Here is a 26,228-nt window from a genome sequence, read left to right on the forward strand (position 1 = left end):
AAACTGCAGTTTCTCAGGAAAACTCATTTTTGCATCACAAATTCATATTTTCTAAGCAAACTGCTGCAAACACAACATCTGCAGGTATGAGAATCTATTTATTACCTTCTGAGACCTTTTCCTTTATGCTTCGTTTATCTAAATTTGAGACAAATTGTGCAGTAGGGCAGTACATGAATGAATATGAGTCTCCTGCTCTCAATCATAAAGGCTATGCGAAGCCTAGCTCTAATTAAATACAGCAGAATTTCAAAGATATTAACTACGTCAGTGAATTTAAGTGAAGTATGTATAAAACTGTGCACAAATACTGTGGGGTGTTTTACATTTGATACATTGTAGCTATTAAAAACACAAAGACAGTGCAGAGGATTAGAGGGGAAGAAGGGGAAACTGTCAATGGCTGTTTAAAGTGATTTTTTTTTTTTTCTTTTTTTAATGGAGTGGAATAAAACTTTATTAAAATTTACTGATTGTTTCTGGGGACTAGAAAAATTCTGTCAGCAACATTTTTTTTTAACTCTCCTGAAAATTCACTTTCGGATTTTTCAGCAGTTTCAGACTTTTTACAGCACGATAAATTATTTTTTTCTTACTTTTGACTTTATGACCTGCAGATGCTCTGATTGTTGTTTTGGTTTGGATAGGAGGTGGACTTTTTTTTTTTGGGGGGGGGGGGGGGGGTATTATTTCAACCTTATGATTATTTATGGTTATTTCTTCTTAGCTTTTGGAGTCCCAGAATTCCTACAGAGGAATGTAGTTCCTCAGCCAGCAGCACATGTCACAGGAACAAAACAGCTTTACCCAAAACCTTGTAGCTAGTGTCTCATTTGACACACACACACACACACACACACACACACACACACACACACACACACACACACACACACACACACACACACACACACACACACCAACAATTTTCAGATTTTACTCAACACAAAAACACTTGCACTAACACGAGATGTGATCACAAAGTTTTAGGATGCTGCCACCGAGGGCTTCAATAATTCAGATTTAGGTTTGGCCTCTTCAGGGTCACCCGAGTGAGCAACTCTGGATCTCTTCTAGCTCTGCTGACCTTTCTAGATCGCAATGGACATTAGAGTTGCTCAATCATTTTCAGTGTCAGGTTTGACCGAATATCCTGTGGACGATCATCACTGATGATTAGAGGGTCGTAGGATCCACTGCAGTTTCCACACTTTCCAAACCTGAAAGTGATGCATCAGGTAAGGTGTGGAGAAGGGAGTGTGCTTCTTGTTTTGTGAGATTAGGCTCTGTTAATTTGTACCCAATGATGAAACTGACAGGACAGTTTAACTGTAACATTCTGAGGCATCTGTGGGAGAACATTAAAGGCCATGTCCTAAATTTGGGGAGAGGGGCGGCCGTCATTGTGTGGTAGATACACCATGTGGTAGATTGTTTTGGCCTTGCATTCATTAGCCACCCTGCTCCTCAGATTTAGGGAGCACATCTTAAAAATACACATTAAGCCAACACAGAGTGGTAATAAAAATGCTTCCAGAGAGCAATTTTAAATTAGCACAGCAGGAGATGAAAGATGTGCAAAAGTGCACAAGGAAGTGACCTTGAAGAGCAGATTGGCCATATTTTATCTAGGTATGGTTTGTGATTCATAAGCTTTATGATTGCACCTCGTACAACACTGTGTTCATCTCACACACGATCAGTCAGTCGTACATAAATACTCTGCTGTCAACCGTATACAGGGGCACGTATATATTTTCTTTCAGCCTCACAAAAAAATAAAATAAACATGGACAAAGTTCAGGCACAAAGTCACATGGAATTGAATCACGACAAAACGAAAACCTCGCACTCACCGAAAACTACCACACCATCCAATTAAACAGAAGGGATATGTAAGAATGATAATCATGACAGACGACAAAAATGAAACCAATCAAAACCAAAGAGATGTCCGGGAGAGGTCTCGTGTATCCATATTTGATGGTCAACCAGCTAATTTAGCTCTTAGCACTGAAGCTTTTAGAGGACTTTAAAGGCAAACAGCATGTCATGATAATCAGTTGCTTACAGATGCTGAGGTAAGTGACGATTACTGATCAGTGTTTGCAAGGATTAAAACCAGGATAAAATAATAAAAGAGGAAACTCACAGCACACCAAACACAGTTCATGGTCGCCACAGTAACCCGCCATGCAGTTGAGCATGGTGAATCAAGGCAACGGCCCAAAACCCCCCCCAAAAAAGAAATAAAAAACCAAACTGCTAATGGCAACCATCACAGGCAATATCGCCACAGCAACCAACCAACCAACCAACCAACACAGGCCAATTAACTTACAACGCAGTGAGAAGGAAGGGGAGGTAGTAGGTTTTAGCGGTTGCTAGGCAACTGTACCCATAGCGACGCACGTCTTCACCATATATGTATGGACGGGACAGTCTTGAGAGTGGTGTGGCGTTTTTTTGTTTGTTTGTTTTTTCTCTCTTTCTCTCAGGAAAAATGGCACATATGGCACAGCACAAAAACAATAAAATGAAAGTAAAAAGAAAAAAATTAATGAGGGACAGCAGTAGGCATTCAACCCTGTGACAGAACACTGGTTAGACAACATTTGAACCCATTAAAAAAAAACAACTAAACAAATAAAATAAAATCTACTTCTCAATACAGAGTGAGCAAAAAAACAGAGCAAGCCACTTTTACACAACAAAAGGTATCTTCTGATCCTGTTTCAGACTGATGGTATTCTTAGTGCTTTCACCTCATTAAAGTTAATCTACTGTAGGGTTATTGACTTCTTTGGTTCCACATGAAAGACAGCCATTTACCCCCCAATTACATCCACTCTGTCTCCTTAGCTTGCACACACAGTTCCAGCTGTCTATCAATCCCTCCCCTGAGCTTCCTCCTCCCCAAAAAACGAAATATGTGTCGATATATAGAAACTCACCTCCTTCAGTAAGGCCTGTTGGCATCCTTGGGCCTCTTAAGCTGCACTTTCAGTCTCTTCATGCCAATCTGGAAGCCGTTCATTGCCTGGATGGCAGTCTGGGCGCTGGATGGGTTGTCGAAACTCACAAACCCTAAGAAGAAAAAAGAAATAAAAAGGTAGTGTTATATCACAGCAGCATTTCTTTCTGTGCAGGAAAGAAAGAGACACCTGTGACCGTCAAAGTGACTCACCAAAGCATTTACTCTGATTGGTGGCACGGTCGACGAAGACCTTTGCAGAGATGACGTTTCCAAAGGGCAAGAACATCTGCAGTATCTCAGAGTCAGTGAACTCCTGTGGCAGGTGGTAGATGAAGATGTTACAGCCCTCGGGACCTGTACACAAAGACAGGGCAGCCATAGAGACGCACACAGGTTAAGCGGTCAGTGAAAATGGCAGTTTTTTTCCTCTGTTTTCATATAATTCTGTGCCAAACTACCTCCAGCTACACAGACTTTGTCTGCAATGTTTATGTCATCCTTTTTTGTGTGCATATTAAAACATACAGATTTAAGGAGCAGTCTTTACAAATCTGATTTTTTGCTGCAACACACCAATGTGCTTTCAAAGTTTATTATATATCATTATTTTATATAATAATTTCCCCAATGAGCCTGTGTGAACCGTACCACATAAAGGTTGCCTGATGAGTCTTGATTTCTGCTCTAACTTTCAGTTGGTAGGTTTCCAGTGTACCCATCTTCTAATGGTTGCTTCCAGCAGGATCACACACTAGTTATAAAGCTCAAATTATAAAATGGGTGGAGTTCAGTGCACTCAAATGACCTGCCAGATCCCAGTTCAATAGAGCGCGTCTGGGATGAGAGACTCATCATGGATGTACAGCTGACAAATCTGCAACTGTGTGATGCTATAGTGAAACAAATTTGAGGAATATTTTACTAGCACCTTGCTGATTTTATCAAATGAAGAATTAAGGTAGCTTTGAAGGGTAAACATGGTCCAAGCCATTATTAGCAAGGTGTACCTAACAAAGTGGCCGGTTTAAATGGCTGATAACATTTGGTCAACATTTCCCTAAACAGCAGAACATTCTGGTGGTTTTCTGTGATGTAAAGCTTGTTTGATTTGTGGTAAATTAGCCAAACATGTAAAACCCCATTTTGAGTTTACCTTCTCTTTGCTGCAGCTGCTGTGGCTGCTGAGGTTGCTGGGCCACCAGCGTGGGCTGGTGAGGGAACGGCTGTCCCACCAGGCCATAGGCAGCAGGGTAGGTGGCTGATGGAGAGGAGGAACAGGTGAGCCGAGAGCGGTGGCGATGCAAGCAGAACACTGCACACTAATCATTTTTCACTTAAAACATCTGACAGAGCTCCATCCCCACCTACAGGTTTGCTAAAACTGGGCTATGTTTTGCATAAAGTTTGTGATGTGTGACTCACTTTATAGTGCTGGAGGTTATTTACACTTTGTAATATATGTGCATGTGTTGACTTTGAATGAGAGTTTCTTCTTTGCACATGCAGCAGTTCTGACATCCAAAAGGTACTGCAGCTGCATTTGATTGTAAGTTTGCAATTTGCATTCGTAACCTGAAAAGGTTCTTACTTAAATCTAAATCTACTAAACAGAGTCCAACGTCACTTAAAGTTTGTAATTGTCCCTGTTCTAACACAAAACAAGGACTTCTCTACCACAAATGCATTTCTAGAAATGCATGGTTATTTATTAAGAATTTATTAAGTTATATTGGACATGCGTGCCACTGTAAATCCTGATTCTCACCTGTATAGTGCTGCATGCCTGTATAAGCTTGCTGCAGGGGGTCCAGCACAGGACTCTGAGCTGTAACACAGCCAACATGTGGTTAACAACTTACAGCATAGTAAAAAAAAAAAAATCATGAATGTTATTTGATATATTTAATGTTATATGAATGCTACACAAGAGGTTTGTGAATCTGAGGATACAGCTATAATCTGTGTAGGATGCGATGCCTGTACCTTGATAGGCATGAACCCCGTTAGTGTACAGGGTTTCTGTAGCTGGCTGGCCGTTGGGTGGTGCTGGCACAGAGGGGTAGCTGTTCACTGCGATTGGTGGAGGCAGAGCAGGAACGGGTGTAGCTGCGATGGAGGGTGGAGTGCTGGTACCTGCAGATGATTTCAAAGTAACAGCATTAATTTCTATTTTATAGGTCCTAGAAACACAGTGCCCCCCCCCCCCCCCCAAAAAAGTTTGGACACTGTTATTAAGTATAAATAAGAACAGAATGCAATGATTTGCAAGTCTCATAAAACATTTGCAGTGGAACATACAAAACATCTCATTTTTGAACTGAGAAAACCATTTTAGAAAAATTTGTTTTGAATTTAATGGCAGCAACTTAACAAAACAGGTGCAACAAAAGGATGGAGAAGTAAGTTGTACTAAAAAGAAACATTTCACAACAGGCTAGTAGGCAGAGTTTCTCAGGAGATGGACTGACAGAGGTCTACAAATTGTGGAACAATTTCAGAACAATGTTCCTCAACATAAAATTGCAAAGACTCTGAAGATCTCATGATCTACAGTACATTATATCATCCAAAGAGTCTGGGAATCTGGAGAAATTTCTGTGTGCAAAGGACAAAAATCAGCACTGGATGCCCATGATCTTTGGGCACTCTGGCACTGCATTAAAAAAAGGAGTGATTCTGTCATGGAAATCACAGCACGGCCTCAGGAATACTTCCAGAAATCACTGTCTGTGAACACAGGTTAAAGCTCTATCATGCAAAGAAGAGGCTTGTTGTGAACATGATCCAGAAACACTCATCTTCCCTGGGCCAAAGCTCATTTAAAATGGAAAACTGGACTGCTGAGCAGCTATAATCCTCCATCAGACAAGAATGAGACAGCATTCATCTTCCAAATGTCCAACAGCTGGTCTGCTCAGCTCCCAGATGTTTACAGACTGCTGTTAAAAGAAGAGGGGATGCTACACAGTTATAATCATGGCCTTGACCCAACTTTTTTGAGACATCCTGCTGCCATCAAATTCAAAATGAGCTTTTTTTTTTCTTAGAATTTGCACTTTTTGCACAGTTTAAACATTTGATACATTTCATTTGTTCTACTCTAAATAAAATATGAGTTTATGAGATTTGAAAGTGGATTTGCGGTTACTGTGCATGAAAGATCTCTATTGTTTCAGTGGGTGAGAGGAGGGTGGTGATGTCACGTACTTTCACGCACCAATAGAAACCTCTGACGCAAATGTAATGACAGCTGTTTGACTGATTAGTTACTTTCAATCAAATTTGAGGTTTTGTATCATCGTTACATAGAAACGATCCTTTAAACAGAGTGAACCGTAGCCAGCAGACTGTTACCAGTTTTCAGAAGTCTTAAATAAACCACGCAGCAACTTTAAGGGTTGAAAATTTTGAATCTAACGACCACTTAAGGTTGGCTTCAAAAGCAGGTGAATTGCTCGCTTATCCTGGCAATTTTCACCTTTATTTAAATATACAGTTTATATATAAACTGTATAAGTAAGTGAAATACATCTCCTACTCCTATTTTACCTTAAAAAGTAAGAGTTAACTTTGAGACAGAATGAAAAAAAATACAGAATAGATGTGTGTAATTTTGTCCTCTCTGGTCCACCTCTCCTTGTATATCCGCCCTCATACTTCAGGCAGAAATCTAATCAAGGCCAGACATCTCTGCCTCTCATTACCTGAGGACGGGGTGATGGATGCAATCGGCGTGGCAATGATGCTGCTGGGGTTGAGGGCAGCGAGCTGCTGCATCTGAACTGCAGCCACGGTGGCAACAGGAGAGAGGTAGGCCGACTGCGCCACCAAGGCCTGCTGCTGCATCAGCTGGAGGACAGAGAGAGAGATGCTGTGATGGATTGAGGAGCAGGAGTCGGCAAAACTGACATTTAGAGTAAGTTCGGAGTCCGTGTTTCGGTGTGCAGAGGCCATTAGTGTGTATTCTCAGACTTGTAAAGTACAGAAACACCAGCAGACTTTTAAAGCATGAAGACGCTGTGCAGAGGCTCGTCATCAGACATTTAGTGAGCGATTTGTGCAGATTAGAAATGACTCACGTTGTTCAGATTTCCCTCATCAACGTGCTCCAATAATGAGATTCAGTCACTAAAATTGATGTGTTTAATATTACTGTGACATCTCCAGACCCGAGCCTCAATAAGAAAACAATAAGCAATATTTGATGATTGATGATGTATATTTTTTTCCTCCTGTTTTTCACTATTATTAACATTTGACTGTTATTATTGTTATTAATATTGACATCAATCTAAATTACACAGACATTTATTTTCATTTACTGCGAAGCAAAATGTTCAACATTTCATCTCGTGGACTTCTGCAGAATGACAGAGGGCAGAGGTCACCAAATTAACAATCAATTATATTTATCAGATGAAATGAATAAGCAGTAATAGGCCCATAACTCTTCTTTTCCTGAAGTGTTTGTATTATTTTCAAATTAACTGACATTACCAACTACATCAGCTTGGCAAAAGGCTTGTTTATTGCCCTGTACACTTGTCTATATGAGAGTAAAATAACATGTTTTACTGCTTTTAATAGATGCATCTGCAACATCGGTCACTTTTATTTAGTGAATTGAAAAACGAGTTATAATGGGGACTCCAATTTGCCCCGTAGGCCTTACGTTGAAAATCTACACGCTCAACTCAGCAATCTAATATTTTTAATTCAATTCCATTCAATTTTATTTATAAAGCACCAAATCACAACAACACTCGCCTCAAGCTGTTTTATATTGTAAGGTAAAGACCCTACAAGAACACAAAGAGCCTGTAATAACATTTTTAACAGTAGACACATATTTGTTGTTTTCTGTATTCTTTTATTCCAACTGTCGGCTCTATATGATGTCAAAAAAGGTTATAGCAATCTTGAAAAGCAAAAAAGTTCCTGCTGCCCCAAATCATGTGATCACTTGGGCAGTCAACCTGACTGAAATAAAAGATTCAAAGATCAGAGTTAACACTGTTTATGCAAGAGAAAGGATAAATGGAGAGGCAGCACAAAGCTGCTGTAATAAACTCCAGGAATTAAAATGTGAAGATGGAAATGAGTATAATGGGTTCTCTTTGACTTATTTATTTTAAATGATGATAATTATTATCTCCATTACTTATTTATCTAACTAATTCACCTAATAAATGGATCTCATTGGTGAGACTAAGTCAGACCAGCCTCCAATAGCTTTGGGGGATCCCAAGGGACTAGAAGGGGGACAGATGGGGGACTGATGGGGGTTGTTCCAGAGTCTAGTGACCTCCCATGTGATGGCTTGAGTCAACAGTCTTACTTTAAAGGACGCAGAAATAAATAAGTGCTGTAGAGGGGGAAGAAAATATACTATAACGTTCCCAAGTATCAGTGCTCTGACCCATCCTGACTCCACCAGCAGTCATTGAGAACAAAAAAAAGAGAAAAGAAAATTCCCTGTTATTACTTAAATCCCTTTGTTTCTTCCTTTTCTCTCTTGTTTTTGTTGTTTTATGTTTCCCTTTAATAAAACAGAAAACATGAATCTATATGTTTGAAGGGTACATCTAAGCACCGCAGAGCACTCTGCCTAGTGACCTCACTCATCGGGAAAAATCGCTTCCTGATGGTTATAATCCCTCATTACGATCAAATCATGGGAATAATTAGTCTTTAGTTCACGTTGTGTGCTCTTCACCTTAGCTGTAATAAGGATTCATATTGACAAGACTTTATCGATACCCAGCGGCATTATTGATTCTTCTTATAGGTCAGATTCCTTATCGATTCCCTTCCTGATCCCTATTCGGTTTCCTGTGTGGGAAGACTGTGGCAGCATCGAGAGAGCTGCTTTATTATCTCTGAGTCTGAACACCGTGTAGAAACAGAAGGCGCGCATCTGACTCAGTCGTGCAAAAGCCACGAGTCTGACGTCACCGTTTTGCAACATGCAACTGTTAGAAATACGCGCCAGCCCCGATAAGAGAAACTGACAAGCTTGGAATCAAAACACATTCAGTGGATTGGATCATTTCTTCATTCACATCTCTGAGCTGTAAACAAAGAATTTTATTGAACCCCGCCTTCGTTTTTGTCTAGCTTTGAGCTTTACCTGCAATTTCTCTAAATTACCCTTCCATTGAGCATTTTTTTAAATTTTGTTTTTATGTGACCTTTTTTCTTACTAAATTACAAACACATCAATCATGAGTAAAAGTCTCGAGAGGCCTCGTTAAACATCATAATCTGAACAACTGTAAATGAGGCAAATCTGAAACCATTTGCAGTAAATGGTCAATTAGCGACGATGACTTTATATTGTTATTTGAGATTTTTTTCCCCCTCCCAATTATAATCATCTTAATATCATATGAGACATCTCTTTTGGATTGAAATTCTGAGTATAAAATGCTTGAATAGAACATTACAACTCAAGCGTCTCTCGAGTAGCTTTTTCTTTTATGGTTTTTTTGGGGGATTAAAGGATGATTTCTGTGCCTATATCTTCCATCGCACTAAAATAGCTCAAAGATGATGATGAGAAAGCCAGATAGAGAAAACAAAGTGCAGAGGATAGAGCATTAAAAGAAATTACACAAAAACAGTTCACTTTTGATATTTTGGGATCAAAATAAATATTTTCAGCAACATGTTGTAGTGCTCTCATGACAGATAGTGTGTGTTTTGGGTGAGATGTGTATGTCTGCGGGTCTTCCTCACGGCCTGCGTGTAGGCGTTGTAGGCCCCGAGGTGCAGGGTCATGGGACTGATGACTCCAAGCTGGGAGGCCACCTGCTGCATCCGTCTGAGCCCTCGCTCTTTCTCAGAATCTGCAAACTTTACCACCAAGCTGGACGAGGCGCCCTGCGGAGGAAAAGGCAGAAAAATCAAAACTCCATCTGTCTGATGCTTTTAGCATCAACGCTCAACATCAGCAAGAGGTTAAAACACGCACAGTGGAAAGATTACCACTGTTACCACCACTACTCTGAGCATTTCTTACTGCATCCTAACAAAACTGGTTAGAATCCAATATGTTTACCTTACACATGCATTTTCCACAATGAATGCATCACTCAAAGACTCAGTGTAGTGTCTAGAGGGATGTTCGTGGAGCTCAAGGCTAATGACACTGACAAAAGCGGTTTGTGCCATCATCAAATAAGATTGGAGGTTAGAGCTAAGTGAACATTTTAATCTGAAAAATAGATCTCTGAAAACACAAGATCGGAAATGATTGATTCGAGTAAAACTGCAAAAGGCTGCAAGGTAAACTTAGAAAACAAACAAACAAAATAAAACAAAAACATTTATCAGTCCACAGTTTGACAAACCGATGACTCAGGCCTACGGGTGCACAGCTAAATGACTCCAAAGGAAAAACCCAGAGTAGTCATTGAAGTAAAAAAAAAAAAGCCCAAAATAAGAAACTGATGGTTTAAATGAGTCACTGGAGCTGTTTAACTTCTATGTTCATTTCCCATTCTCCCTCACAGTGCATGGCTGCATGGAGCATTACACAGAGAAAGCTGCTGCCTCCCCCCCCAACCCATCCAAAAAACCCAACCCCATGGCTCCATGACTGGAGTTTGCCACTTAGAAACTCCAAAATGTTATTGTGGACTAACAAAGAAAACTTTGAAATGTTTCCGAAGAGCAGCCAGCGCTACTTATGTCCTAAAGAGAGGATAATGAATACCAGTGAAGAGATGGGAAACCTGACAGCTCGCCATCACCGAGGGGGAAATAGAAATCCCATGTTTATTAAAGCCTCTCACACGATGGTGCCTAGGTGACCGTCCAGCTAAAAGTTTTGCGATGCAGCAGAATGATGATAACAATCATCAAATTAGATCCTCTACAGATTCAAATAAAGGTAAAACACTCCTTGGAGTGACTGAGTTGGAGCTGAGACCATACTCTAAATGAGTGAAATGACCTTTTTTATGCTTAAACTTAAACTGCCTGACTAAAAGCTACCAGACATCATCGCCATAGAACATCACACAGATTTAAAATCCAGTAATTTGCCTAATTCTTTACACAAGTACATTGGTGTAAATATTTAAAGTGCTGTTATGCTCATATTTTTATTCTTGACATCTACTAGACCAGAGGTCTGCACTGTGAAGCAAGATTTCATCTTACCTGGGTGACTTCAGGGTTAAGCCTGAGTTTTCAGTACTACAAAATCGGTTCACTTCTTTCCAGGGGTGCATCGCCATGGTAACTTATTACTGCCAAACCTAACCTCCTCCAGATCAGAGATGAACAGGTGTGAAATCACCACCTACTGATCAATCAATTCTCTGAAAAGTAGCTTTGTCTTCCCCGAAAGATACCTCAAACCCCTGCAGAGGGTTTAAAGTTTTTCTTTGTCTTTCCCTGATGAGCAGGGAACTTAGAACTTTATCCAACATACTGAATGACTGGATTGTAATCCATCAGATTCTCCCATGAAAGAGTTGTGATATTTAAAAGTCTGTAAACTTACAGTCACCATCTGTGCCAGCTTTCTTTCCAAGCTAAACTTTATTAATACAGGAGATTTTTTCCATTCTTACTGATTATAAGTGCTTAAAGTGCACACTTAATACTATATTACTGGACAGCTCTTTTCTTCTCACACACAGTTATGATGCTGATTTGTCTGCAGCATTCTGTATTGTGTCGTTAACCTCTTTATATTTTCCCCATAGTGCGGTTTATCTCCCTTTGTGAAATCAGTACGTGTATCCATCATTGTGATTGGTCAGAGGCTGCTGGTCCGTCTTCTATCACATGAACATGCAGGGAAAGCCTGGGTTAGCTTAGAAGTTGCTAACCACCTTTGTGTGATTGGTGATGCTAGGTAAAGTGAATGCAAATATCAGAACAAAGAACTTGCTTCACAGTGCAGAGCCCAGCTTTGCATGATCCATAGTCCAAAATAATCCTTATTTGTGTCGTCCTTAAGTCTTCCTTTTAGACAACTTTCTGATTGGCTGGTTCTCACAAACAGAAGGTTTTTGTCTGAGCATAGAGACCCAGAAAAGGTCTGAAAAATAATTGCTTGGATGTGTTCGATGGATGCGTTTAATAAAGGCTTACGTTCGTATTATTATTAGCTTAAAGTGTCCTGATTTAGACGAGCACATTTTATGATCCATTACTGACGTAAACTAAATAAACAAATAGGTTTTTACTTTAATTTTGACGCCCTACATCAAGCCACACTGCAGTAAGACCTCCAGAGATAAATCATGACCGCATTTTACAAAGAGTGTGTCCTCTATTGTGTGTGAGTGTGTGTGTGGAGGAGGGGGACAGAAAGGAGAAGTGGTGACCATTAGCTGAGTCACCCTGTGAGTCTCTAAATGACTGGGTTTGGAGCATCTGAGTGCGTCTGCTGGGTTCATTTGAATTTGTGTAACCATGCTGCATGTGCAGCATGAGTGTGCTTGTGTATGTGTGTCAGAAAGAGTGTATTTTGCGGACTTACAGGTAGAGTACGACTTCCGTGAAGAGCGTTGATGGCGGCCTGGGCCTCTGCGTTGCTCTGGAACTTTACAAATGCACACCCTACATGAAATGACACATCATTAAGCACAGCCCCTCTCTCACACATACACACACTTACACACACTATAACAAAAACGCTTCCCTTTAAATATACATTAGAAGCCATCTTGCATCTAGCATTTCATCTGTTACCGTGGCACCATTAAGCATGGTCCACAGAACATTCATTGCTTCATCAATCACAGCCCGTAAACCACCAAACGCATCATTAGCTATGACCAATAAAACCTACTGCACTATTAGTCGTGCCTCGTGCAGCAAACGCAGAAAAGTCAAACCTCTGTGTTTGAACTGTCGCGGACTTTGATTTACATGGAAAATATCATTAGCATTGTTGTTACTGACAATAGTCATTTATACGGTGGAGTTGCAACATGCTGTGAGCTTTATTCTTCGGATTTAAATACAAACGGTAAAACAAAGTCAGTCCACACTTCTACAGTCGTGACCGGGAATCTGGCTGCAACCAGTGGCTTTAAAGGATGCTCGACTAAAGGCTGTTTTTGTAAATTGTGGAGGGCATAGCTTAGCAAAATCATCTTAGTGCTGATGATTTTATTCAGTGGGACAAATATGAATTATTGCTAAGGTTTTTAAGTAGCTAAGCCATCGGGGGTAATAGAAATAAGATACGACATGGCTAATTGCATCCATTTAAGCAATATTTAAGTATTTAAATGTTTAAACGATGAGGTTTCAGACTATTTAGAGTAGAGTAGTAGAGTTTGTGGACAGGGGAGGACCAGCAGGGAGTTTAAAAGTAAACACAGTCAAAATTCATATTTGTAGCTCTTTAAATGTGAGGGGAGAACAGTTTTTACCTAATGAACATAGATGGATGAATGTTTTGCTGCTAATGTGTTGTTTCTGTGAATAATACTGTATCTTTCTGTAATACGTCTGGCGTTTATCAACTAAACAAAGTCCAGGAAGTCTCGCTAGATATTAAATGATGCAGGGACAACCATGGAGACAAAGAGTGGTATAATAAAAGCAGAATAACATGTAGCCATTGCTCACCATAATTTTATATTTAGTAAGACTTCCTGGACTTTATAGCTCCACCTGTTTAGCTGAGGAGCGCCGGTCAGCCATCAGAGCTTTGCATAGGTTGTCCGTTATCTTCACCAAGGATGTAATGTGCATGGTTGCATTAGTTTGCCTGTTTGTTTGTTTGCTTGTTATAAGGATTAATCTAAAAATATGCGCAGATTTGCATGAATATTTTACCAGAGGCAATCCTCAGCTAGACTATGAAGTAATTGACTTTGGAAGTTAGTTCAGGAGTTTCTGAAAGGACTCTTGAGTACTGTGATGCAGGACATTTTCTGTCATATTTTCAAATATGCTGCTCAAATGTGAAAAGAATAAAATAACAATGCTTCCAAGAAAAGAAAAAACGAATCCAGATTTAGATATCGTTCTGGGACTGTGCATGTTGTGGAGGGAATGTTCAGCCTTGATGTTGGATGTGTTTCACATGGCATGATTTCACATTATTACCTTTGCTGGTACCGTCAGGCCCGCGGAGCACCGTGCACTCCTCTATGCTGCCGAATGGCTCGAACATTTTCCTCACATCGGTGTCCGTCTGCTGCTTTCCCAGCATGCCCACAAACAGCTTCCTGTCTTCTAAGGGGAAGGAGATTACCAGGATGGGAGGGAGAAAGGAGGGTAATGTGTGGTAATGTGAGTGAGATTAAAGACGGGGGGAGAAAGAGATGTATTTGTGAGAAAGGTAATGCAAGTGAAAGCGTGCGGGGAGGGGTGGAGAGGGTGGAGGTAGGGGGGAGAAGCACCATGTCACTGTACATGCACGAATAACAGAAAATGACAACAGGGTGACAAGCAGTTACAAAGAGGGCTGGACGTTAGCCTGCTGTACTTCGGAGCGCCACCAGAGTGCAGTAACATGAACGGCACAACAAACAGCATCTGGCGGTGACTCAAATGTTTGTCACCCTCTGTGTGGTCAGAGAAGCTGCTCCGTCTGTCCCTGTCTGTGAAGGATCAGACCAGCGATTCTGCATGTTTGAGCCCATTCACTACAAATTGCGCGCGCCTTACATTCCTGCAGATTACTCTCAGAAAGAACAACCGAGTGATACATGTTTTGTTTTATTTTTTTCCCCCCAAAACTGTTCGTGATGCCATTTCTTTCCAATTTATTTCCGTATGATAATCAAATGTCAGAGACTTGAAGCTTGAGATACAATCAGTCACAGCGAACGTGCCATTATCCTTATTGCAAACCTACATACAGCCTAAATGTCAAGGAGATTGCAGACGATAATGTGGTTTGATTAGAAACACCTGCCTGGGTGGTGTGTTGATGGGGAGGGTTTGGGTATTGGCTGATGAAAAGCACAGAATTTGCTCACTACGCTGTGAGCCAATCAGTGTCAGAAAACGGATAAAAAACTGAAAAAAATCACGCGTTTATATATATATATATATATAAAAACAGCATATAAACAAATGCCTGCATCTGCATGTTTCTTGTCTTGTGATACTAAAAGGAAACCAAAGGATTTCTATTACTGTTTTGTGAATTTTAAAGAGCTAAAAAAAAAAAAATCTAAAGTGTTGATCCTTCAGGCTACTGGCATAGAATCTAAAATCACATGCTCAAAATGTTAAAAACTTGGACTGACTTTTAGGAAAATGGGCCCTTTTCACAGCAGGCGTTTTGATTTGCCACAGTGTGACAGGGAGCCAGCATGCACAATACCAGAACCCTGAAACTGAAGCAGCTAAATGGCATTCAGCCATCATTAATTTTATTATCTACACCTGTGCTTTTCCTACTGTGGCACGTCAAACTCCAGTGAAAACAGGCCTATTAGAGACAGTGGATGCTGTGAGAAAGAGTCTTGGATTATTTCCTGGATGTCGACTCAGATGTGAGAGCTTTTCCAACAGCACAAAAACTGGAGCGTTGCATATTTTAACTTCATTCTTGCAAAAACCTAGCACATGTGATGCAGCGGCTACTGTGTCTGAAGCAAATTTCAAGTTTTAGTTAATATCAGGATCCTTTAAGTCACGTGTGTAGGGTTAGGGGTAACTTTTATTTTAGCCCTAAGCTAAATAGACTTATTTTATTTATTTATCTTTTTTTTTTTTTACCCTTTATTGTGATAGAACAGTGCAGTGGAGAGAAGACAAGAAACCCAGCATGAAGATGCACAAATGGCCCCGGGGCAGATCTGAACCCAGGCTCTACGTCATCCCCACAGCACATGGGCAGCCCACTCCACCCAGCTAAACCAATGCCCAGATAGCCAGATTTTAAGAAAATAACAGATTACATTACATTTTAAATGCAGTCTCACACATTTTGACATGTTTGTTTTTCCTGTTCCTAAATGTTTTATAGGTAGGTATAAAAATGCGTGGACACTGAATAAACCCAAACCAAAATCACCAACCTAACTCAAGCTGGGTGTCTCCATGGAGGGTAAGAGGTTAAGTGATCAGATGCTTATTATACCCTTTGTACATTTCATAATTACTAGTTTAAACGTAGTCCTGCAGTCTCTAGTGATTTGGTTATCTTTAAAATTTGCATCTGGATGAAGTCAGATGTGACACATGTGAGAGCGTTTACCAGGTCAAACAAACCCAACCCTAAAGGGAGAGTGAGCTAGTGTTATGCTTTGAAAATCAGCAATGGTAATGTAAAATGATATGAGGTATGAGAGATGAAGTATCTTTAATACCTCCTGTCAAAACCTACCAGTGTTTTCTTTTATGATAGCGTAAGTGGCTGTGTGCAGTGTGTGATGTACAGGTGTAGTTTGACAGCAGCAAAACATCCATCTTGACAGGCAGCTGAGCCGACTACTCAGTCTGAACAATAATCTGCTGAAGGGCTGATAAAATCTGTCATATTTTCAGTGCAGATTGCATCTTTTAGGAAATAAGGGGCCTTTAACATCAGAAATTTAATAAAACATCAGCTCCACTGTGTCCATGGTGACGGTGCATGACACTCTGGGTTATGGCAGCTTGTCTTTGTTTAGTGCGGCTGGAAGAGGCACATTTTTAACCAACACCACAGGACACAAACCATGATCTCCTGGGTGATAAATCTGAAAATTATGGCGCCGCTAACTGCCTCAAACTGTGCCGTTATCTCTGCGTTCGATTTTGCGGTAACCAGTGCAAGGCCACGGTGTCAAAAGACAATTTGTGATTTATGGTGAGGCACAGGAGACAGATCTAGCACATGTATAACTGTCATATTAGTGCACACCATTTAAACCATCTATCCATTTACATAACCACTTATCCTACTAACTATGCAGTGTGAGTGAGCGAAACCCTAAAACAAAGATGTTCAGAATCACCGATTGACCTCAAAAGCATGTCCGTGGGTGAAAACCAGAAAAACGTGCCAATCGTTTACATCTTGCTGTCAACTTACAGTCCCAATCATCGCGCTGCACCGCTGTACTTTCCCTTAACGCATCCTCCACTCAAGCACTTACCTCGTGCAGGTGTTTTAATGTCACTGCAAGACTAACTGACATGTTATCGCTGATATTTCTGGAGGTGTTTATGTTTGAACAGGTGTTGTGTGTCTGGGTTGGGGACAGGTGTCTCTTACCCCCTCTGCTTTCGCTGTCTGCAGGCTTCACTTGGATTGGGCGGTTCATCTGGAAAAAGATGACGTAGTCGGTTTAAATGCAGGTCAGGGCTAATCAACAAAAAGAAAAACGGATTCATTTTAACATGGCAAAAAGCACATAAGCATGGAAATAACTGGCACAAATTGGAGTTTTAATGTGGCAAATGTGCCCCTTGCTGTTATGTAAATGACAAAAGATGATATTCATGTTTGTGTGCTTTATATAATCATTTATGTAAATGCAATTATAACTGTAGTACACATTTGTGCTTGTTTAGATGTTTGCAAATGTGGCCTGTACTCCAGTCGTTTATATTTACACACCAATTTCTCTCCTTTCCTTTTATTGGGCCAACTCGACTCCAGCAGGCCACAGCTGACACTGATATGTGTGATATTACATTTGCAGTGTCATACAGTCTCTCTTTCTCGCCCCACCTCCTCTCTCCGAGTCTCTCTCTCAGAATCAGCTCTAATCCTGCCGTCTATCGTTCCCTCTCCCCCTATCACACAAAACCAGGAAAAGCACACACCCACGCGGGATTGGGGAAGTGATAAGATTAAGAACACTCGCCAGCTAATCTGGATTAAAGGAGCACGCAGCATCAGAATAGAGAGAGATTCTGAGCCTGACAGAGGCAGAGACGGATGTCGAGAGGGAGGAATATCAAACAAAAACGCGAAAGAAAAAGCAGGGAACACGCACACACTTTACATTAAGTGACCTTTTTCGCTATTCATAAAAGGCCGCTTCGCCGTCCTCTTCCTGGCTATCCGACTATTCAACCTCCAGACAAAACAGCAGCTTGTCCTTCAAATGTATCAAGCATGAAAAGGACCATTGAAAGAAAGCAAGCAAAATAATGTACAAGGGAGAGCAAAAAGGGAAGAAGAGTGGGATTGGGTTTGATTTGGGAGGGGGGGGGGAGCATATGGAAGAGAGGAGTCAGGTGGGGGATGTGCATGCGAAGAGAGGAAGGGTGATGAGTCGAGGTGAGAGCAACAGAGTGACACTCTGTTAACTTTGGCTTAATGAAGGTCTTAATTATGGAGCTGGTGACATTTCAGCCAGTCGCTGATCCTGTGTCACTGATTGATCCACTGTGATCAGTCACCAGGAGACACTATTGATTGGTGTCGCGAGGACCCGCATGAACAAACATCTGTGCTGAACCACGAGCTGAAATATCCCCAGCACCTGCTATACAAGGCTCCCGTGTCTTCTCATTCAGAGCAGTCTAATCGAGTGTACCAATTAATAGGATGATGGAGTAGATGGAGGGGAAGGCTCAAAAAACCATCTTCCAATCAGCTAAGCAAATGGAGGTCTTGCTCTGGCGGTCAGTGAATAATAATTTTTTAGTTTAAAATTTTTACAATATGCTAAAGAGAAGATATCATCATTCCAACCGAGTCTGCATGCTAAAATTCATGTACTCCGGGTAAAGCTCGACAAATATACCTCACAGTACGTTATCGGCACAGTTTCTTGTTTATACCAGCCAGTTCTCAGGCAGGAGAGAGTGCAACAACAGCCTGTGCAAAATAAGTATTACCTTATTTACCACTGTGAAATATTACCACTGTTTTTCTTCGCTGTTGTTGCCCATGTTGTGATTTAATCTGTATTCTTGCTTTATTCTTCACACATACACCTTTCTAAAGAACGCACCATGCTATTAATGGATCTGTACTGTTTTAGTGTGAACTGCCCAGTTACTGAGATATCAGCTTTGGCCTGGTTATTATAAGAATCCACAAACCTTATTGTGAGCAGTTTTATGTTGGAAGCATTTTCTTTTTACTGTCTACATTCACTACATTACAGCCGTAAACTTCATAAAAAGACAAGCATAGCCTTTGTGATGCCACTGTTTGTTTGTTTTTTCAAAAAAATCCCTGCTTCAACGTTCTTTTAGACTTTAATAGAGACAAAAATCAAAGTCACGATGATCATCTTGTGTTCAGTAAACAATGAAACTAATGTCTGAGACTATAAACTCATCAGGAAAGCATTTACTGAGTTCATTAATGCACACATCCTGTCAGATGCTAGTATGCTAGTGTGAGCCTCTCAATGTGTCAGTAGTCATCAGTTAGCAGTGGCTATAGCTTGTCAGACTGAGAGAACATCAATGTGTTTGTGCATGTGCATATGGAAAAACTTGTGAAGGAAGGAAAACTGATGGTGGACCAACATGCTAAACAAGGTGCTGCTGCTGCTTGTTTTGTTTTGACTGATCTGAGATCCATCTACATCTACAAGCTTCTGTGATTCTCACTATTATCATCATTATCTTAACATATAACCACCCAAGCCAGTATGTGCAATGTAAGAAACTCCTAATAACTCCTTTGACATGTATTTAAGGAAAATCTTGATGCTGGATAGGGGATGTCAAATCCTGAACAGGTGCAGGCTCCACCAGGATTTTCAGATTAGCATATATAAGAAAATGTTGTTTGACCAGACCAAAGTTTAACCAGCTGTTCTACCAAAACTCCACCTTATTTTTTTTATTCATAATTTTAATACCCTTGTAGATACTGACAGTCACTCAGTGTCTGAGCTATCAGTTATTGCATGCCACTCAATCATAGCAGGAAGGATTCTTCCACACATTGATACAGACATCTATAGATAGATAACTAGAAATAGAAGCTATTTTGGGGTTAGCTCTCTCTTAAAGCACCTTAAGTCAATGCTATGAATTAATGGCATTAAATTAAGTGGCCAGTTTGATTGACATGTTTGAATGATGCTTATAAAAAGCCGCATGGCCCATATTTCACTGTGGGAAGACAAATAGTGAAGGCCGTGGTGGTGGTGGTGATAAGGAGAAGCACAGCAGATGGCTCAGGAGATTGGAATTAGAATATACAAGAGGAAAAACAGTGAGAAGTGGAGGCCATCAAGGCTGTGCCACTTCAGATCTGCACAGCAACCGGCTGCCGGTCTGATAAAGACCATGCTCACATGGCCATCGTCATGACAACCCCAGAGATGAGAACCCCCACATCAGGTAAACAAGGTTGCCCTGAACAACCTGCAAAAGAGACGGGTGGAAAACAAATGAGGAGGACAAAGGGTGCTTCTAGGTCAAGAGATAGAGGGATTAGATGTGCAGCGGAGGAAGGGAGAAGACGAGCAGGGGGAGGAAAGATGAAAGAATAAAAAAAAGAAAAAAGAAAAAGGGATGGTAGCGGCTTCGTTCGTGCCTGTTGAATGTTGGCGCTGCCTCGAGAGCAGATGCAGAAGCAGGGAGAAAAATATCTCCCTCTAAACCTCAACCACTAACACACACTTTACAGTAATTTGCTCTCTCCCCTCCTCCTCCTGTTGCTCCCCTCCCCTCCCCTTTCTCTCTTAGGCTTGTTTACAAAAACGGTCCCATACTGTGCACAGACAACACGCATTCAAACCTGCCTGATCAACAGCCCATTTCACCACTGTGTGTTTTTGCTATTGGATTTTTCTTGCTCCCCCTGCGCTCCATGTCCAAACACGCCATGCAGATATTATATATACAGTCATCCAAACAATGCTCCGTCGGCTCCTGACGGTCACAGTGACGCGAGCGCACATCTACACATACTTAATCTTTTCTTTCTGTGATGCCGCGGGGGATTTCACGAGCATTATGAAATATTAAATCCACAGATTATCCAATCAAATAACAGCTCGACCCCTTCGCCATAATGCATGACCCCCCCCTCTCCATGCCATCAAAGTTCATACACTGCAACAACAAACCCAGAGAATCTACATCGTCAAACCGATTTAACAATTTGGACTAAATCTGCCGATGTATATTCAGCATCATGATTGCATTTAGGAGTATCTACATTTAATAGCTTTAACCCATTAAAAGAAATAGGTAATACAGACATTGCAAGGGCAGAGAATTTAGCTGGGACTGGAGGGACGTGTCCCCAGCAGTGATCTGGGTAATTTATTTTAAATATTGTGGCGAGCAGAGACGCACTATGACAGACATCAGCGAGACTGATTGAATTTCCCTTTTCAGCTACTTATTTTATTATTTTGGGGGCATTTTGATTTTATTACAAAATGACAAAAGAGAGAACAGAGAAATGTGCTCAGGAAGCAGCTCTCTCTTTGATCTTTAACAAAGCACAGAGCATCACACTGAATCTAAGTGGTCTCATCCCAGGGCATCAAATACTGCCATGCTGTCAGATGGTGCTGGAGTCACATAGATATGCACAAGGTATGCTTTGGGATCAATCCCACGACGCACTGACGGCTATAATGGATGCCAAGCATCTCTGCATCCAGAAGTTTGTTACCCTGGAGACTACCTCTTGCTTCAGATTTTGTGTTTTTAACTAGATTTAACTTCTTTTTAAAACTCACCAATTAGTTTTGATTTCTCTCGCTTTTTACTTTCACTTTTACTCTGTGATTAAATATCGATAAGAAAAGAAAATCCTTGGTTATGTTTAGAATGAGGTTGGTATTTAGGTTAAATATGTCCTTTCACACCATTAACCCTGCAATTGGAAACAAGAGGCTTACCCAGTGTGTTTAAATGTGATGCCAGGCTGTAATGTACAAGCTGGGAGCACCAAAGCCAAAGGCTACAAAGTGAGTATCTTGACAAGATGTATTTAAAGTCTTGGACATGAAAACAAGCTGACTGAACACACCTACACTATATGGAAAACAGAATTAGAGCACAACAGCTAATTTTTTAATTTAGATGTTTTCAGTCCCATGACCACAGGTGTATAAAGTCAAGCACATAGCAACGCAGTCGGCTTTTTCGAACATTTGTAAAATAATGTGAGCATGATGCTGTAATAGGATGCCACCATAGCGACAAGTCAGTTTGTGAAATTTCTTCCGTTCTAGATATTCCATAAATGGTATTATTGCCAAGTGAAAGTAACAAAAGTCACAACAACTCGGCCACAAAGTTGCAGACCACGTAAATTACAGAGCTTGGTCGCTGAATGTTGAGGTGCACAGTGCGTAAAAGTCACCAACTGCTGAGCGCCAAACCTCCGCTGGCATTAACATCAGCACCAAATCTATGTGCCAGAAGCTTCATGACATGGGCTTCCATGGTGCTCCTGTGAGTGTAATGCATAGGTGGCCCAGTACGTTTGTCCATAGTGTATCTGTCCTAGAACAGGGATTATCATCAGCACAGCACTCAGAGTCACAGTGCCCCACATAAAATAAAAAATGCTAAAATAAAAATGTTTAGTGCTATGCAGTCTTATTAATAAGGTTTTATTTATCCAGGGAAGGCTAACTATATATGAAAAAAAAATTGTCAGACCAAAATCACAGCTGTTAGTTTAAAAAAAAACAAAACAGAAGTGCTTGTTTATCATTGCATATTTTACTTTCTGACTAATGTGCTTAAACACAATCTATGCAAATCAAGTTTACTTAACTCTCTTCCAAGCAAATGGAGACATTTTAAGCACAAGGATATTTCTCAGACTTTGCACAACAGTCCTTGTGCTTAAAATGTCTCCATTCGCTTGGAAGGATGTTAAGCACAAACAGATTCACAACCTTAATAAAACACACAAGGCTCACCTGTTGTAAATACAAGTCTGAATAAATGGCTTTTATTCTCTCAAAGGGCTCAAACTAAGTAGCCTGGTGTATTTAGGTGTATTTAACACCCTCCGCAATCTTTTATTTAACAGTGTACAGATTGAGGAGTGGCCATCGCCACCGTGGAAATGCATTTTCATGTGCTACAGCAAGGCAAATGTGTTTTAGATAGAGTAAAGCATACTGATGATGACATTTTTCTCGCCTTACTATTATGACCTGCAGAGCTGATGATAATCTGTCTATATAGTAGGCTGCTACTGCTGTGTGAGTGGTGGGGAGGGGGCCACATTTCTGCTGCCTGTTTTCTCTCCAATTTCAATACATTCTGCTTGTACGCCCGAAAAAGCTGCCACTCTGAATGGTAAATATATCAGCGGAGACCGTCACCCCGCTCTTTCAAGAACATTTACAGCAGGGAGGCAGAGCTGGAGGGGAAGAGGAAGGGGGAGGAAGAGGGAGGGGAGGTGTAGCTGGGTGGGGTGGGGGGGGGGGGGCACAAAGACAATTTTCCATCTTCGCCTCCCCTCCGCTCCATCACACAGCGCTGGTCATTGCATCGTGCTGGTCGCCTAGCAACCTGGCATCCCTCGTCCCAGCCGTCTCCAGGCAACCAGACCTGCGACCGTAATCAACCTGCCACCTCCCACCTCCCCGCGCCGCCTCCTCCTCCTCTCCCCCCGTCTCTGTTCCCTCTCCTGTCTCTGCTGCTTTTTGCTCCCTCGGTTCTCCATCCACCTCCTCTCTATCGTTGCGAATGCACTTACGCTGAGACGCACTTGTGAATTCACCCCGTGGGGAGAAGAAGAAACACAGGTGGAAATTGGTATATTAACAGGCATAAAAAAAATAAAAAAAATAAATAAATACATAAATAAAATAAAGGAACAGAAAAGGGAGATTGCAGTTGATCACACAAAGAGTTGGAACAAAGCGGCACACAAAAGCAGAGATGCACAAGTGCGCTCCGTTAGCGTTTGCACACGTGGATGCACACACAGATGCGCACACACATGGGCGGGCAGCCACATAAAGCGGAGAGAAAACTCAACCTTCTCCTGAATTCAGTCAAACACAAAGAGACTGACAGCACTTGTGCAGTTCGATAATATTTAAACAATGTCCCAGTCTTCAGTGTCAAAGCCGCTTCCCGGTGTTGTCTCCGGCTCTTACAGGGTTCACCAGTCTGTCCGGCGCTGACAGTGTCTCGAAGCTGACATTCAGCCGTTTAGCCAGACAGACAACAAAAATCCTTCAAAGTGAAGAAACCGAATATCAAAGAGTAAATTCCTAACAATACTCGAGTTGACTCTCAATTGTTTTGTCTGTTCTGACTGTTAAATATTCATGTCAAGTGTTGTTTGACTCGAATCAGTGGAGCAGAGGGGGAGAAAGAACTGAATCACAGGCAGATTTCTGTGTGTGTGTGTGTGTGTGTGTGTGTGTGTGTGTGTGTGTGTGTGTGTGTGTGTGTGAGAGAGAGAAAGAGTGCAGATAGAGTCCATGTCCTACTTTTTTCCTTTTTTTTTTTAACTTTAACTGGCACGATTTACACATTTTAACTCCACTACAGTCCATGCATGCTCATTAGATAACCAGTCCTGCACCAAAGTTCAAAGAGCCTAATGAGTTTTGTGGCAACAGCCCTTCTCTGCTTTTGTGTGTGTGTTCGTCTAGCAAACACACACTCCCCAACCCCCCAAAAAACACACAATTCCTCAGTAACAGATGTCTGTATTTAAGCTGATAAACACACTGCCTCAACGCACCTCCAGCCTTCACCACCCTTACACCACCCACTGTTCATTATGTCAAACTTTCATTCAATCCTTCCTCCCCTCCCCCTACCCTCTATTATTTCTCCCTCCCCGCTCCAACTTCATTTATCCAATTTCTCTCTAATTCACACCCATTTACCACCTCCATAAATCCGATCTGCATTCATCATTACAGTCGCCCCAGAGTGACGTACAGAGGACGAGCCCTTTTTCCCCCCCTCTGTTGTTGTCACTCTGCGCCGCCTGTCCTGCCCAGCCGTGCATTTATATGCATGCATATGTAAATGAATCGACGCGTGAATGCACACTTAACTCCAGATAGATTCATCAAGTGAACGCACTCGCTCCGAGGCGCGCTAATTGCTATCATCATCAGCATCATCCCCACAACTCGCTGGCATCAAGATATAGGTTGCATGTGGAAGCGCCGATTTATCTCCGTATTGTCAGTGGAATAAAAGAGTTATCATGTTCACATCACGGGAGCATGTTTAAGTCTTTAGACTTTCTGTTTTTGTCATTTTTTTTTTAAATGCACATGAAAATGCCAATTTCTGATAAAAGTGAAGCTGAAGGGTGGAGGCTGAGCAAGTGTACAAAGCTAACAGGTATACAAGAGATTGTTAACATAACCCTGCAACCCACCATAGCTCGTGTGCATCTACAGTAGGAAGTTTGCTCAAAGATTAAGGGCACAAATTACAGCACTGCGCACTACAACTTCCTATCTCATATCCTGTGTAAAAAGCCGTAGCTATATTTAGTATGTGCATTTTTTTCAGACTATTGATAAAACCCTTCTGTCTGCTCCGTCTGACTCCTTATGTCTGAGTAAATGTCAAGCTTAGTCAGATGTTCCACCACAAAGAGGGCTCTTTCCTCTCATACGGGCAGCTTAAACGCAAAGAAGGCCTCGCAGCGCAGATTTCCCTCTCATACACGCGGCTGATAGTGAATGAAGAAACCCGAGGAGAGCTCATAATAAACCCTGCAACTTCCCTCCATCCATCCATCCCTATCTTTGGATGTGTACTCCCCCAGGAAACACGTGCACACGAAAGCAAACAGACAGTTATGCACACTCGGGCACACAAAAGCACGCACCCTTCATTAAACCGTGTAGGTGTGAACACCTGCCCTCCCTTCCCCCAGCTGCACATGCAAATACACTCCAAGTACACACACGGCTGCTCCCCCCACCCCAAACTTGGGCACAGGCACACTATTAGATTTAGATGTTATTCATTTTAGATATTAGATTTAAAATGAACAGCGAGGCATTGTTGCAAATATTACTTTAAGGAAGCATTAAACAGCTTCGTGACTATCCAAATGCATATGATTCTCATTAAATGAAGGAAAAGCTTGACATTTTGCCTTCTTGTTGAGATCTGATGAGAAAAATCACCACGGTTGTCATATCTATGCAGCATTTATAAACTAGATTTTGAAGCTTGTTAGCTTAGCTTGTTAATCCGGCTGTTGAAACAAGATGATGTGATATTCAGAGGCACTGATCGGTGCATTTTATTCCCTTTGGAAAGAGATAGATGAAAAGAGCTAAGCTAACTGTTTTTATGCACAATTTCAAACTAACAAGGTTGTTTTTTTCTTTATACAGCACACAGCAGGAAGTAGTCCACCGTACTCCAAACATGTTTGTAC

The 26,228-nt window shown here is 41.3% G+C and overlaps 1 protein-coding gene across 2 annotated transcripts in view; it reads right to left on the reverse strand.

Moving 5' to 3' along the window:
* celf3a (cugbp, Elav-like family member 3a) overlaps positions 1 to 26,228 on the reverse strand; it is a 36,122-nt gene that overhangs the window by 993 nt on the left and 8,901 nt on the right. Inside the window, exons 4-13 of one of the 2 annotated variants that reach the window (XM_040021271.1) lie at positions 17,169 to 17,217; positions 14,060 to 14,185; positions 12,477 to 12,556; positions 9,716 to 9,859; positions 6,682 to 6,826; positions 4,961 to 5,110; positions 4,743 to 4,802; positions 4,131 to 4,235; positions 3,188 to 3,331; positions 2,955 to 3,087 (exon numbers count right to left, since the gene is read on the reverse strand). In XM_040021271.1, the coding sequence (XP_039877205.1) occupies positions 2,960 to 3,087; positions 3,188 to 3,331; positions 4,131 to 4,235; positions 4,743 to 4,802; positions 4,961 to 5,110; positions 6,682 to 6,826; positions 9,716 to 9,859; positions 12,477 to 12,556; positions 14,060 to 14,185; positions 17,169 to 17,217 (1,131 nt within the window). In that variant the 3' untranslated portion in view covers positions 2,955 to 2,959. Of the gene's footprint in view, positions 1 to 2,954; positions 3,088 to 3,187; positions 3,332 to 4,130; positions 4,236 to 4,742; positions 4,803 to 4,960; positions 5,111 to 6,681; positions 6,827 to 9,715; positions 9,860 to 12,476; positions 12,557 to 14,059; positions 14,189 to 17,168; positions 17,218 to 26,228 lie in introns of both variants that reach the window. The other variant, XM_040021270.1, reaches the window with a different exon arrangement.

This window comes from Simochromis diagramma, unplaced genomic scaffold, assembly GCF_900408965.1.
Source record: "Simochromis diagramma unplaced genomic scaffold, fSimDia1.1 OVJJ01000753.1, whole genome shotgun sequence".
Classification (NCBI taxonomy): Eukaryota; Metazoa; Chordata; class Actinopteri; order Cichliformes; family Cichlidae; genus Simochromis; species Simochromis diagramma.